Here is a 14,880-nt window from a genome sequence, read left to right as displayed (position 1 = left end):
TTTATTGTCAGATTACTAACAAACAATTTTATATTTCTTATGTGATGTCCAGGTTTGGCCAAGCACATTGGTGTAACACTTCAAATGTGGTGTTTTTAATGAACATAAAAGTGTACAGGATGTATTAAAGCAATATCTGATAAAGTTAATGTGATTAAATATGAAATTATAGTGTACAGTGAAGAACATTTCAGTTTGAGACCGTTTTAGACCATTATTCCATGTTCCAGTTCTAATTCTGACATGCACTTACTTTTATCCATCTACAGTCCACAATATTATGAGAAGATGAGACAAACCCTAGAGAACAGGTGTTAGACTGGCCTGCCAGAAGTCCAGACCTGTTTCCAACTGCAACAATTGATGTCGTCAGTGTTTGTTTGTTGTTAAAAGAACAGGCGGCAGTCATAAAAGTTTTGGCAGTGATTAAAATGGATGGATTTCCTCTGTTATTCGAAAGTAGAGCGTTCTGGTGTGAAGAAACCATTATTGTATTTATATGTAAAAATATTGAGCTTTCCCAGATCAAAAATAGCCAACCAAATCAAACCAGATAACCGCTATAACGATCTAATAAATACGCCGCTGATATACAGTGTATCACAAAAGTGAATACACCCCTCACATTTCTGCAGATATTTAAGTATATCTTTTCATGGGACAACACTGACAAAATGACACTTTGACACAATGAAAAGTACTCTGTGTGCAGCTTATATAACAGTGTAAATTTATTCTTCCCTCAAAATAACTCAATATACAGCCATTAATGTCTAAACCACCGGCAACAAAAGTGAGTACACCCCTAAGAGACTACACCCCTAAATGTCCAAATTGAGCACTGCTTGTCATTTTCCCTCCAAAATGTCATGTGATTTGTTAGTGTTACTAGGTCTCAGGTGTGCATAGGGAGCAGGTGTGTTCAATTTAGTAGTACAGCTCTCACACTCTCTCATACTGGTCACTGAAAGTTCCAACATGGCACCTCATGGCAAAGAACTCTCTAAGGATCTTAAAAGACGAATTGTTGCGCTACATGAAGATGGCCAAGGCTACAAGAAGATTGCCAACACCCTGAAACTGAGCTGCAGCACAGTGGCCAAGATCATCCAGCATTTTAAAAGAGCAGGGTCCACTCAGAACAGACCTCGCATTGGTCGTCCAAAGAAGCTGAGTGCACGTGCTCAGCATCACATCCAACTGCTGTCTTTGAAAGATAGGCGCAGGAGTGCTGTCAGCATTGCTGCAGAGATTGAAAAGGTGGGGGGTCAGCCTGTCAGTGCTCAGACCATACGCCGCACACTACATCAAATTGGTCTGCATGGCTGTCACCCCAGAAGGAAGCCTCTTCTGAAGTCTCTACACAAGAAAGCCAGCAAACAGTTTGCTGAAGACATGTCAACAAAGGACATGGATTACTGGAACCATGTCCTATGGTCTGATGAGACCAAGATTAATTTGTTTGGTTCAGATGGTCTCAAGCATGTGTGGCGGCAATCAGGTGAGGAGTACAAAGATAAGTGTGTCATGCCTACAGTCAAGCATGGTGGTGGGAATGCCATGGTCTGGGGCTGCATGAGTGCAGCAGGTGTTGGGGAGTTACATTTCATTGAGGGACACATGAACTCCAATATGCACTGTGAAATACTGAAGCAGAGCATGATCCCCTCCCTCTGGAAACTGGGTCGCAGGGCAGTGTTCCAGCATGATAATGACCCCAAACACACCTCTAAGACGACCACTGCTTTATTGAAGAGGCTGAGGGTAAAGGTGATGGACTGGCCAAGCATGTCTCCAGACCTAAACCCAATAGAACATCTTTGGGGCATCCTCAAGCGGAAGGTGGAGGAGCGCAAAGTCTCGAATATCCGCCAGCTCCGTGATGTCGTCATGGAGGAGTGGAAAAGCATTCCAGTGGCAACCTGTGAAGCTCTGGTAAACTCCATGCCCAGGAGAGTTAAGGCAGTTCTGGGAAATAATGGTGGCCACACAAAATATTGACACTTCAGGAACTTTCACTAAGGGGTGTACTCACTTTTGTTGCCGGTGGTTTAGACATTAATGGCTGTATATTGAGTTATTTTGAGGGAAGAATAAATTTACACTGTTATATAAGCTGCACACAGACTACTTTTCATTGTGTCAAAGTGTCATTTTGTCAGTGTTGTCCCATGAAAAGATATACTTAAATATCTGCAGAAATGTGAGGGGTGTACTCACTTTTGTGATACACTGTAAAGTAGAAATCATGTATTTCACTTGAACAATGAGCATTCTGGAAGGTTCCCCACACGCACTCCATTACAGGATTCTCCCTTCACTTTGCCTTGCCTTGAATATACGCTATACGCTGGGAAAAGTTGGTTTATTGAGGGTCCATTTAACTATTGATAAATCTGTTCTTTCTGTTTTTCCACAACAACATTCTAATCACTGGAACACCATCTTAACTGCTGAGCTACCGCTGTCCATCTATGACCTGACCCTGGATTAGCAGGTCTGTCATTACAATCTGGTGGTAAAATCTGAGTACACATGATATCAAGAAACAAAAGGTTCAAACAAGTAATTATAATAAACTTATTTTTCTATGTATGTCATTTATTGGTTTATATCGAACATCTGAAATGAAATACATAAAATATGTATAAAATAAACCAACAACACTTTACCTCAGAGAGTAAGCGCGGGAAAATATTCCCGCCCCTTGGCTGCACGCGCGTCTTAATTCGGGGGGCTGTGCTTGATCCTGATTGGTCCTTGGAGAGAGCTAATCAGAGCGCAGTGTGTTGTGAGGGAGGTTTGAGTGGAGGCTGATTGAGAGTCAGTCAGTGTGGGAGCGGGAGTGAGGAGAGGTTCACTGCTCACATCCATCATCCTGCACTCATCTCCACTCATTATATCCTCTTTAATATCATCTACAATCTGATTTATTATTAATATGGAGCTTCTACATCACTGCTGCACTGTGTGAGAGGATTCAAACCGCCAGGAAAGGAAGAAAACGAGTTATAGAGCCGCGGTCAGGGAGACCAGAGATGTGACAGGAAACCTGGATGTGTGAGTGTCTGTTTTAAACATCATTTATACACAATAATGAATTAGAAAATGACGTGCTTACACCTTTATAAATATTATTAATCATGAACTTATAAAAGCGTTCAATATTCTGTGGCTGAATGCTTGAATATGTTACTCACACAGACAGGACTGATGGAGTCACTTTCACCATGAAGCTGCTCAGTCCATCATAAATGTAAAATCAAATGAAGCCCTGAGCTTTCAGACGAGTGAGAATCATATGGAAACATTAAACTCACATCCTGATGGAGGACTGACAGGATCATCATGGATACACACACAGGTTTCAGAAGTCTTCTCTACAGGATATATAACACACAGTGCTGAAGATCTCTGGTGTGGAAGCCGAGGACCCACTGATGGAGATCCAGGTGCTGATGCAGGTGATGCTGTTCGCCCTGCTGTGTGAGGTGTGTGTTGGGACTGAGGATAGGGTTCCCCCATCAGACAGACATGCCGTCTACTGGAACAGTTCGAACTCCAGGTAGGACTGAGGTGCTCTTTATCCATAAATAATCTTAAATAAAGTTTACACACCCTTGTTTTCTACATTTGCACCATGTGAAGTTCATTTAAAGGTGCAGGAGTGTGTCGCTTGTACAGGACATGATCATTTGGAATTTAAACAGGGGTGTGAAAACTTTTGCATAAGACTTCAGTACATGCACTACAGTCAAACAGAAATAAATGTAAACAGTACTATAAAAGTGTGGCACACTACTGTATATCAACATCTTATTGCATTTAGTGCCAACTTGGTGGGGCTTGAACAGGCAACCTTCTGATTACTACTCTCATCTTAACCATTGAGCTTTCACCAGGTGCTGGTGCTGGGGGCGTTTACTTTTATGGCATTTAGAGGACGCATTTATCCGAAGCAACTAGAATACCATGCAAGCAGTTAAGGGTTAAGGGGCCCAACAGTGCCAACTTGGTGGGACTTGAACAGGCAACCTTCTGATTACAAGTCTGCTACTTTAACCATTGACCTTCCACTGAGTACTGGTGCTGGGGGCGTTTTTATTTATGGCATTTGGTGGACGCATTTATCCAAAGCGACCTACAGTCATGACTGAATACCATGCAAGCACTTGAGGGTTAAGGGCCTTAATCAGGGGCCCCATATCTCCATATTGTGATATCTCTCCTAACAACCTGATTCTGAAGCAGTAATAAATGTGAGGATATATCAGACATCACCGATATTGGTATTGTTTTACAGATTGTATCGTACACGTCTCTGATATGTTGGTTTATTGTTGTTTATTTATCGTATCGTAGACGTCCCTGATATTAATCTGTTTCAGATATAATTAGTTTGTTTTTGTCACAGGTATGAACAATACATCAGCGCGGCTCTTCTACAAATATCAGAGATCAGTGTTCAGCATCAGTGTTTGGTTTTGTGTTACTCACCGATACTGATACTGGTACTGATCTGATACTGACGTCCTCACCGCACCTGATGGTTCTGATCTTGGTGCTGGGTTTCATGTGATGATCTGCTTTATGAGGTCAACATCAAACACATGCACAGCACAGAAACACCAGTCTAATACTCTAGAAAACATGTCCAATCACATCTGACACCAGCATAGATCACTATCAGCTTCAATCCTGATCCTCAATATCCACTCAGAACAATATTCATTGATCAATTAAAATTGCTCTTCTGAGAATATCCCAGTTATTGGTGTTATCATGCTTTTCAAATAGACGGATGGATAGACGGACGGACGGATGGATGGATGGATGCTTTATTGATCCCGAAGCAAATAAAAGCCCCAGCAGCATTATACAGCAATGAATGTACACACTATAAAGAATTAAAATGCGAAATAGCTAAAAAGGCGACGACCGTCATACAAATAACAGCAAATGAATAAAGAATGGACGTGCAGGAAGATGCAGTTTCAAGTGTGCAGTTAAATATTACAGTTTGCAGTACAAAGTTTAAATGTAGTACAGTTACAAGTATTGATTTAAAATTAGAAATTAAATAGATATTTAATATTAATAATAATAATAATAAAGTGATGAGTGTTATCAGGCCACCCAAGAAGGATGGAGGGTCCTGCTGAGTCTGGTTCTTCTCGAGGTTTCTTCCTGTAATTTTCAGGGAGTTTTTCCTGCCACAGTCGCCCTCGGCTTGCTCAACAGGGGTTTTTGTATCTGTTGGTCCTGGATTTTGTAAAGTCGCTTTGAGACCATGTCTTTTGTAAAAAGCGCTATATAAATAAAGTTGACTTGAGTTGCTTATTGCACCATGAGGTGGGCCAGTGTAGCCATGTATGTGCATACATACATATACGTATATACAATATACACGTTCATACATACATATATACAGTATATATACACATATATATATACACATACACGTTCATACATACATATGCATGTGTAGGAATATACGTGAGATATATAAAACTATACATTTAAACATGTACATACACAATTTTCATGTATTGTTGATTTTTTCACTGAATGTTAGTCACGTGACTGAGATGTTTTTCACTTGTCATGAAGTTCTCCCAGTTTAAACCCAGATGTTGCTCTCTGTAGCATCCTAATGCGACAACATCTGGAGAAACTGGGTCTCATCAGTCCTGACTGCAGGGGAGAACACTGTCACAGACACCAGAAGAACATCCTGGTTCAAGGTCCAAACAGGGATGCACATTTTCCTACCTACTTCCCGGGAAAATGAGCTTAATTTTACGGACCTGGTTTTTCACATTTCACCTCGGTCTTTAAACGACAGAATAAAATGAAGCTACGACACACGGCACAGCTACATTAATAGTTGAAAGATGAAAATTGTTTTGACCCCCTCGTGTCCACAGAATTAATTGCTAGTTTTCCAAACTCAGTTCCTCGAGTCGTGTTTTTGAGCTGCGTCCACATCCTGGACGTTTTCTCCGACCGATTGCTGGTGTAACCGAGCGTGTTTAGAGTCACCGAGTTTATAAACTGAACACAGATGAACTCTGGGGAGCAGAAAATTTTACTGCTTTGTTCTGTTGAGGTGCAGCACAGAGACGATCACGTGTGTAGAGAGACACACTTTTACATTCATTATGGATCCACAAAGGGACAAAATGCCTCAATACATAAACACACATCAAACACCGTCAGCACACGACAGCACACACGTCTCTCACACTAACTGAATTGCTACGACGCCTTATATTTCATACGATACTTTTACATTTTAATTTTCGGCATTTAGCAGACGCTTTTCTTCGAAACAATTGAGGGTTAAGGGCCTTGCTTAAGGGCCCAACAGAGGTAACCTTGAACCGCCAACCTTCTGGTTACTAGTCCAGTACCTTAACCACCTTAACCACTAGGCTGCACCTGCAAATGCAAAACTACATTTAGAGTTTCACAGCAAATTGCAGATTTTACAGGAAACGGCTCATTTTACGGTCCGTGATGGGATTTTCACGGTCGTGAATTAGGTAGAGCTTTAATCATAACACACCGACCGGCTTCATACTGACTCGGCTGCTGGAAATGAAATTAAAAAGTATTTTCAATCAACGGCAGCAATTGAACAGAACGTTTTATGATCAGTGTCACATGATGATCTGAATTGTCAGGCCAGGATTGCTGTTTTGATCCTGTAATTGTGTACGAAGTCGTTTCTATATTAATATAATAATACTCTGGAGCTGTGTGCGTCTGCGGTGTGCATGGCTGATGATGTGTGCTGCTGTAGAAATGTGGAAGAGTTGAATAAATAAACCCTGGATGTTTTTTCAGGCTGTGTGATGTATAATGCACTAACATGTTCCGTGTGTTATTTGTGTATCAGACTCGAACTCTCCTGACTCATACGTGAAAAATATTTTATAGTTTACTGAGCGGCTCGAAAGCATTAGCATGCTAGTAAACGTACTTCAGTCTGTGTGTGCTGGTTCCTTCTGATTTGGGACTGTTGTGATTTGTAGAGGATATAATTGTTTCTTCTGGAGCAGAAGAAGAACAAACATGAGCTCAGAAAACAAAACTGTGTGTGTTAGAAAGTCAGTGAAGAAATAAATCACTGTTCCAGTTAAACTGAATTAAAACTGAGCTGGAAATAATTGCGCTCAGGTGGTGCAGGGGTAGATCGCTCTAACCCACTACCGCTGGGATCCAGGATTTTAATTCCCCCAGCTATCAGCCAGTGCTATTCATCAGTTAAGCTTCTACACAGACATGAATGGTTATGTCTCAGAAGTGGTGCCTGAAGCCCTGTGATGGATTGGCGCCCTGTCCAGAGTCTGACCAGAATAAAACTGTTGATGTAAATGAAATGACGAGTGATTGGAAGGTCTTCGGCCACCGTTGGCTCCCTGAGGAAGACGTTTAACTCTCAGTCGCTCGGATTGTATTTGGATAAAAGCAGCTGTGAAACAGCAAAACTCATTCTTTTGGACTTATAAATATCTTAAAATTATCAGCTCCACTTACCATATAGAAGCACTTTGTAGTTCTACAATTACTGACTGTAGTCCATCTGTTCTTCAATGGTCAGGACCCCCACAGAGCAGGTATTATTTAGGTGGTGGATGATTCTCAGCACTGCAGTGACACTGACATGGTGGTGGTGTGTTAGTGTGTGTTGTGCTGGTACGAGTGGATCAGACACAGCAGCGCTGCTGGAGTTTTTAAACACTGTGTCCACTCACCGTCCACTCTATTAGACACTCCTACCTAGTTGCTCCACCTTGTAGATGTAAAGTCAGAGACGATCGCTCATCTATTGCTGCTGTTTGAGTCGCTCATCTTCTAGACCTTCATCAGTGGTCACATGACGCTGCGCACGGGGCGCTGTCGGCTGGATGTTTTTGGTTGGTGGACGATTCTCAGTCCAGCAGTGACAGTGAGGTGTTTAAAAACGCTGCTGTGTCTGATCCACTCATACCAGCACAACACACACTAACACACCACCACCATGTCAGTGTCACTGCAGTGCTGAGAATCATCCACCACCTAAATAATACCTGCTCTGTGGTGGTCCTGTGGGGGTCCTGACCATTGAAGAACAGGGTGAAAGAGGGTAACAAAGTATGTAGAGAAACAGATGGACTACAGTCAGTAATTGTAGAACTACAAAGTGCTTCTATGTGGTGAGTGGAGCTGATAAAATGGACAGTGAGTGTAGAAACAAGGAGGTGGTTTTAATGTTATGCCTGATCAGTGTATATATACTTTTTATATAGATGAATCTTTATAACTATAATTTGTTTAAGGTCGTATAGCTAAATAATGCTGAATATGTAACTGAGCTCATTAAACTGGTGTAATGCTGCACTTTTGTTCTGGTCTCTGGATGTTTAATGGTTTTGCTGGTGAGGTGAGACTGGCTGGATGTGTTTGGTTTGTTTCTCGGCTATAAAAAATAGCTGCTAATCTGAGTCTTATTACAGGATTGTTTAGCATGAGACTGTTAGAGCGGGAAATATCTATAATACATATTTATAATACAGTATTGGTACAACTATAGATATTACACAGACTGTTAGTATCACATTATTATTATTATTGTTGTTGTTATTAAACATGAGAGTGATTTGATTGTAAGATTTCAGCATTTATTGTGAGCGCCTTAATTAAGGTGGACTGGTGAAGACATTAATCCCATTAGAGATGATTCATTTAGTTCTGAATAACGACCACCTGAAGGAATGGATTATTATTTAATTACATTTGGTTTGTTTACACCACGACGTGATATGAACGGTTAAACATCTGTAACATGACAAGCACCAGCGGTTTAATGCTAATTGATAAGTATCTGTAACATGAGCGGCAGAAGCTTAATGCTAATCACATGCTCAGTGTTATATTGCGTGTTATCCAGTTTATGCTCTGTATCCTGATCCAGTATGTATATGTGAAGCTGTAAATCAGTACAGATAAGTATTAAACAATAGTTTAGGGATTATTGTGGCTCAGCGGGATGAGAATGTCTGGAGTGGTTTCTCTCTCTCTCTCTCTCTCTCTCTCTCTCTCTGCTCTATACGTAGTGCAGGTTTCTATTCCAGTGCAGATTCCAGCCTAATGCTTCCTGACAGTCTCAGGTTCTCAGGTGTGGGGGTTAAATAAACCCCTCACGGCCGAACCGACGGAGCCTTCCTGAAACGCTCTGAAATATTAAAGCGACTCAGAGGGAGATTTTCTTTCCCGGCATCAGATAACGCGGTGATAGGAACAAGATTTGGGCTTTATTTGTGGGGCGGGTGAGTGGATCCTACTGTGTGTCGGTACTCGGAGTGGAAGTGATCGTGCGGATGATCAGTGTGAGTGTATGTAAACTTTTGAGCTGATCCGAGGTTTAGATCGTCTCTGCTTTAACACTTCAGACTGGAAGAAACTCTTACTAATATTCAGGGTTTCTTTTCTTTTTGGCACATTGTCTCTGAACTTTTTTAAAAATGCAAATATAGGAATGAGCATTAAAGTGGGAGCGTCTGAGGAGCGGTGCGAGGGTTCGAGCTGGAGAAAAGACGAACAGGAAGCACAAAAACAGGTCAATAAAAACAGAGAGAAATAAAAGCGGCGCGTCTCTGGAGGGAGAAAAGCTTTTTAATTCTCTCAGAGGAATAATGAGCGCAGTCACGGGTGAAGCACTGAGAGAGAAGAGAGTGATTCCACAACTGCACTGCAGACAGAGTGTGTGTGTGTGTGTGTGTGTGTGTGTGTGGAGAGAAGCTGAAAGCCTTGGAGAATCTATTTGAAGTCTATTTGAAGGGTAAAAGCTCAGGATTAGATCAACTCACACAAACGGCTCTGCAGCCTCGTCCCTCTTTATACCATCATCTTTATAATCTTCAATAAAATCCTTCAGAGAGATAAAATCACCCCGACTTCCTCAATCTCAGGGTGATCTGATCTAATAATAATGATTATAATAATATTAATAATAATAATAATATAATATAATAATAGTAATAATAATAACAACAATAATAATGATATTATAGTAATAATAATATAACAATAAAATAATAGTAACTGTAATAACAACAACAATAATAATGTATGATTAATAATGATAATAATATTAATTATAATAACAATGATAATAATAAGTATAATAATAATAATAAATATAATAATAATAATATAACAATAAAATAATAGTAACTATAATAACAATAATAATAATATCAATAACAATTAAATAAATTACAGTATTAATAATAACTAATGAAAATAATGATAATAATAATAACAATGACAATAATGATGATAATTAATATAAATAATAATTATTATTATTACGATGAAAATAATAACAATAATAATAAATATAATAATATAAATAATAACAATAATAATAATAGTAATAATAATAATAAGAAGAATAATATAATAATAATATTAATAATAATAATAATAATTAAAATATAATAATAATAATATAATTAATAATAGTTATTACAACAATAAAGCTAATGAAATGCTAACAGTAATAACAATAATAATTATAATATTATATAATAGTAATAATAATAATATTGTTATTATTATTCCAGCTTCAGTGGGTTTATAACATCATTGCTGTAAATCTCCATATAAACCGGGTCAGCCATGACATTAGCGCTCCCTCCCTCCAATAAAATACACTCTTAATTAAATATGACCTTGTATTGTACTCTTTTATTTACTGACATTGGTGGTCATACGTTATTTACAGTGATGAGCCAAAACATTAAAACCACCTCTCTTACACCTACTCTGTAGCACTGGTGCATGTGAGGGTGAGGGATCTACTGAGGATCAAACTGCAGATGATTTTAATCCCGGTGATGTGGTGAATGTGGCACAACACACGGTGCATGAATCCCTTCTGTACCAGTCAGAGAACCACAGAGGAACACGGGCGTGTCGAGCCTGTTGGTTCACTTGATATCGTTCTGTTTCAGTTCTGCTGGTTTATCTGACAGTTCTGGGTCACATTCTGGTCTGGAGCTGATAAACCGATTTACATTTTACACTGCGGTGAATAATCCAGCACGTTAAGCAGATACAGATCTAATCTAATCTAATCTACAATAAAATACACAATAAAACCTTAAAACATGACTGAACACATCACACGTTATGATCAGATTATTTTTTATAAGGTCTGAGTTACTACAGCGTGTGTAACCAGCCTCTATAACACATAAATATATAAACCCAGACACGCATTAATCATTAAATAATTCATGATATAATCAGACGATTCGCTTCGCTCGTGCTGTCAGATCTGTCAGGCTCTTCCTCCAGACAGAATTGATCGGACGTTCCGGCAGTCGGCCGTGTGCGGATCGTTTTTTATTCGCTCTAATCTTTGGAGATCGCCTCTTAATTAAAAACTCTGTCACACACTAAAACTCGGACAGATTAGATATTGATCAGATCCTTTTTGTCCTGAATCCTGTCTCATTGGGGGCGACATTTACATCCTGACAGCAGGAAACGGTGAAAGCTATTAAACACTGTTATTAATGCACACGCTCGTTCACATCATCTATTATTATTATTAGATTTATTTAATGAGTGAGAGGCCTTCCCAGAACAGTACAGGCTGTTCTAGCTGCAAAGGGCAGCGATTATACACCAACTAGGCATAACATTATGACCACTGAAGTGAATAACACTGATTATCGAGTGAACATTTTATCCTCAGAGTTGATGTTAGAAGCAGGAGAAATGGCCGAGCGTGAGGATCTGAGCCAGTTTGACAAGGACCAAATTGTAATGGCTAGACACAACTGCAGCTCTTGTGGGGCGTGTCCCGGTCTGCAGTGCTCAGTATCTATCAAAAGTGCTCCAAGGGAGGAACAGTGGTAAACCGGCGACAGGGTCATGATGCACGTGGAGGACCAAGTCCGATCCGTAGAGGCCTCACCTCGCAACTTACAGGAGTTAAAGGATCTGCTGCTGACATCTTGGTGCCAGATACCACAGCACACCTTCAGGGGTATAGTGGAGTCCATGTCTCGATGGGTCAGGGCTGTTTTGGCAGCAAAATGGGGACCAACACAATATTAGGTAGGTGGTCATAAACCCATGACTTTGAAATGGAATTGCACACAAACTCATGGTCAGGTGTCCACATAATTTTGGCCGTATAGTGTTAGTATATGTTCTGTAGGATGTGTGAATGTGTAGAACAGTTAAAGTGAAACAGGCTGCTGTGGGGGGTGTGTGATTGGGGTGTGGGGGGGTGTGGTGTGTGGGGGTGAATAATTTCTCCACTCTGAAGAAGAATGATGGAGGATTGAATCATTCAAGCGTTTCAGATTGTACTTTGTGGTTCGGCCGGTGGTCGTGTCAGTGTCACCGCTCCTCCGTTTATATTTTGGGTTTATTTTTACAGAGGCTTCACAGAGAACTATAAAAGTGCCGGTCAGTTTAGGGAAGGCCTCAGTATTTACAGCTCTGTCTACAGACCAAAACATGAAGCAACATCTAAAATCCTGCTGCAGTAAAAGCACCTAACGAAGACGCCGCTTATTCTCCAGTGGATATTTAATATTCATTTTTTCATCTGAGAGACGTACAGAAGGACCGAAAAACCTTGTTGAGCAGCCGAGGGCGACAATGACATGGAAAAACTTCCTTAAAATCACAAGGAGCACCTTCAGAGGAACCAGACTCAGCAGGGACCTCCATCCTGCTCAGGTGGCCTGGGGGATCATTTGAATCCAAGCATACACAGAATGTAATTTAAACTAAAATTAATACATCATGAAAAGAAAAAAACAGAATGTGAGTTTTTTATTATTCAGTCCAGTCTGTGATAAAGTCTGTAGTGAGTTCTGGACGTTTTCGGTGCAAACGCGCCAGGTGTCCGTCACATCTAGCAGGAGCAGCATTGTTGGCACGGCAGTCTCGACTTGCAGTCTTTAACCTGGAGAGGGTGAACAGGTTTCCATCAGAACCACCTCGGGGTAAAACAGAAGATGTGGTTACAATGTGAAATTGTTAAGAGTAAAATATCAGCATGAGACTCCGCCCACTTATTATGACATCATAATTAAAAGTGAGAGCGAGCAGGTAACAAGGTCATGAAGGCTTTCGCAGGACATCAGCACCCGCCTCCCCCACCGCCATCATCAAACCTGAGTGATCGGACAAGAGAGGCAGAACGACACCAACCCAACATCCCTGATCACCACAAATCTTTATGACCAAGAACCCCCAAGTTCTGCTCCTCTGTCTGTAGTTGGGGGGGGGGGGGCAGTTACAGTTCTTTTAAAGCAGGTACAGCCACATGAGCAAGAGCAAGATAAAGATAATAATAATTAAAATTAACTTGTACCCGAACGCCCCCTTGTGGAGGCTTTATGTTACATCTTGTATAGAGAGAGTGAGATGCTTTGTGTTGTCTGGGTTGCTTACAAAAAAAGTTAAAAAATACTCTGGTCTAAGAGAGCAAGAAGGTCCTGGGTTCGATCCTCCGGGTCCTTTATGTGTGGAGTTTGCATCTTCTCCCCGTGTCGGTGTGGGTTTCCTCCGGGAGCTCTGGTTTCCACCTACAGTCCAAAAACACACAGTCAGGTTAATTGGAGACACTGAATTGCCCTGTAGGTGAGTGTGTGTGTGTGTGTGTGTCTCTGCCCTGCGATGGACTGGCACCTTGTCCAGGGTGTTACTGTGTGCCTTGCACCCATTGAAAAGCTGGGACAGGCTCCAGCACCCCCCACGACCCTGATTGGATAAGCGGTTAAGAAAGTGAGTGAGTGGGTCTAAGAGAGCAAGACGCCATGTGCCATCACAGAGCTTCAACTTTCTGTTCCCCAAACGATTGTAATGTCGTCCATCTCTCGTGCAAACGCCTGGATCAGCCAGCAGAGGTCGCAACTGCAGAGGCAGCGAGGACCTTTGTTGACCTTCCTTCCTCAGGCGCAGCCAGTTCTGTCTCTTGGGCGCCTGGCAAGGTTGACAGCACTGCTGACCTTCAATCTCAAGAGTTTATTTACCTGCTGTTGATCTGAACTAGTAAATATTAGTGGTGCAGTTAGTGGTGCAGTTAGTGGTGCACCAGTTCAGTATCTGCAGTGATAGCCGGTGCCACGAAGCACAAACCTAAAGCTGGGTCTCCAGGAAGGAGTGATCAGGTTTGATAAGGTGCAGCAGGTTTTGATCCCAGCAGCAGTTTTTGGGCTGGTGTAGATCTGTGGGGTCTCCAGGTGAAGGTCAGCGGGTCTGAGATGAAGAATCAGATTGTCCAGAGGGAAGAAGGAGATCATGGATCAGCTTCTGAGATCTGGGAGAATTCAAGCAGCTTTTATTTATTTATTCAGCTTTTACTTGGAGATATACTATACAGCCAAAATTATATAGACGCCCCATACTGGACATCTCATTTCCACTCTCCTCCCTAGTTCATGTGGATAAAGAGGTCATCGCACTGGGCATCTATATGAGATTAAAACGTTCCAGCTTCATGCAGCAGAACCATGAGCACAATCTTCATGGACGAGCCTTTTCAAAACCACGGTCATTAACATGGTGTTGTCGCTCTTTTAGCATTAACAGGCTCTACTCTATTATGTGAAGTCCGTATGTGCTCATTTGTGCCTCAAGTTCATTCAGTCTAAGAAAGATCTGTTGGACAAAACGGTCTAATCATGCTTTTAATCCGTGTTCCAATTCATCTCAAAGACGTTCAGGGAGGTTGAGGTCAGGACTGGAGGGCAGGCAGCTGGAGTTCCTTCAGATCAAATTATTATTAAGTGCCATCATGTGGATTTCAACTGCTGGTGACCTTGTGGAAAGTGTTTGTCCAGAACTTCATAACGTTTTAAT

General features: G+C 41.1%; 1 protein-coding gene across 1 annotated transcript in view; it reads left to right on the top strand.

Annotated features, from left to right (window-relative positions):
- Positions 1-2,972: 2,972 nt before the first annotated feature.
- efna2a (ephrin-A2a) overlaps positions 2,973-14,880 on the top strand; it is a 34,704-nt gene continuing 22,796 nt past the window's right edge. The window contains exons 1-2 of the mRNA XM_063016923.1: positions 2,973-3,060; positions 3,205-3,565. Of these exons, the coding sequence (XP_062872993.1) occupies positions 3,441-3,565 (125 nt within the window). The 5' untranslated portion in view covers positions 2,973-3,060; positions 3,205-3,440. The remainder of the gene's footprint in view (positions 3,061-3,204; positions 3,566-14,880) is intronic.

Source organism: Trichomycterus rosablanca, chromosome 20, assembly GCF_030014385.1.
Source record: "Trichomycterus rosablanca isolate fTriRos1 chromosome 20, fTriRos1.hap1, whole genome shotgun sequence".
In the NCBI taxonomy this organism is placed as follows: domain Eukaryota; kingdom Metazoa; phylum Chordata; class Actinopteri; order Siluriformes; family Trichomycteridae; genus Trichomycterus; species Trichomycterus rosablanca.
The sequence above is the reverse complement of the archived record's forward strand: the minus strand, read 5'-3'. Positions and strand labels throughout refer to the sequence as shown.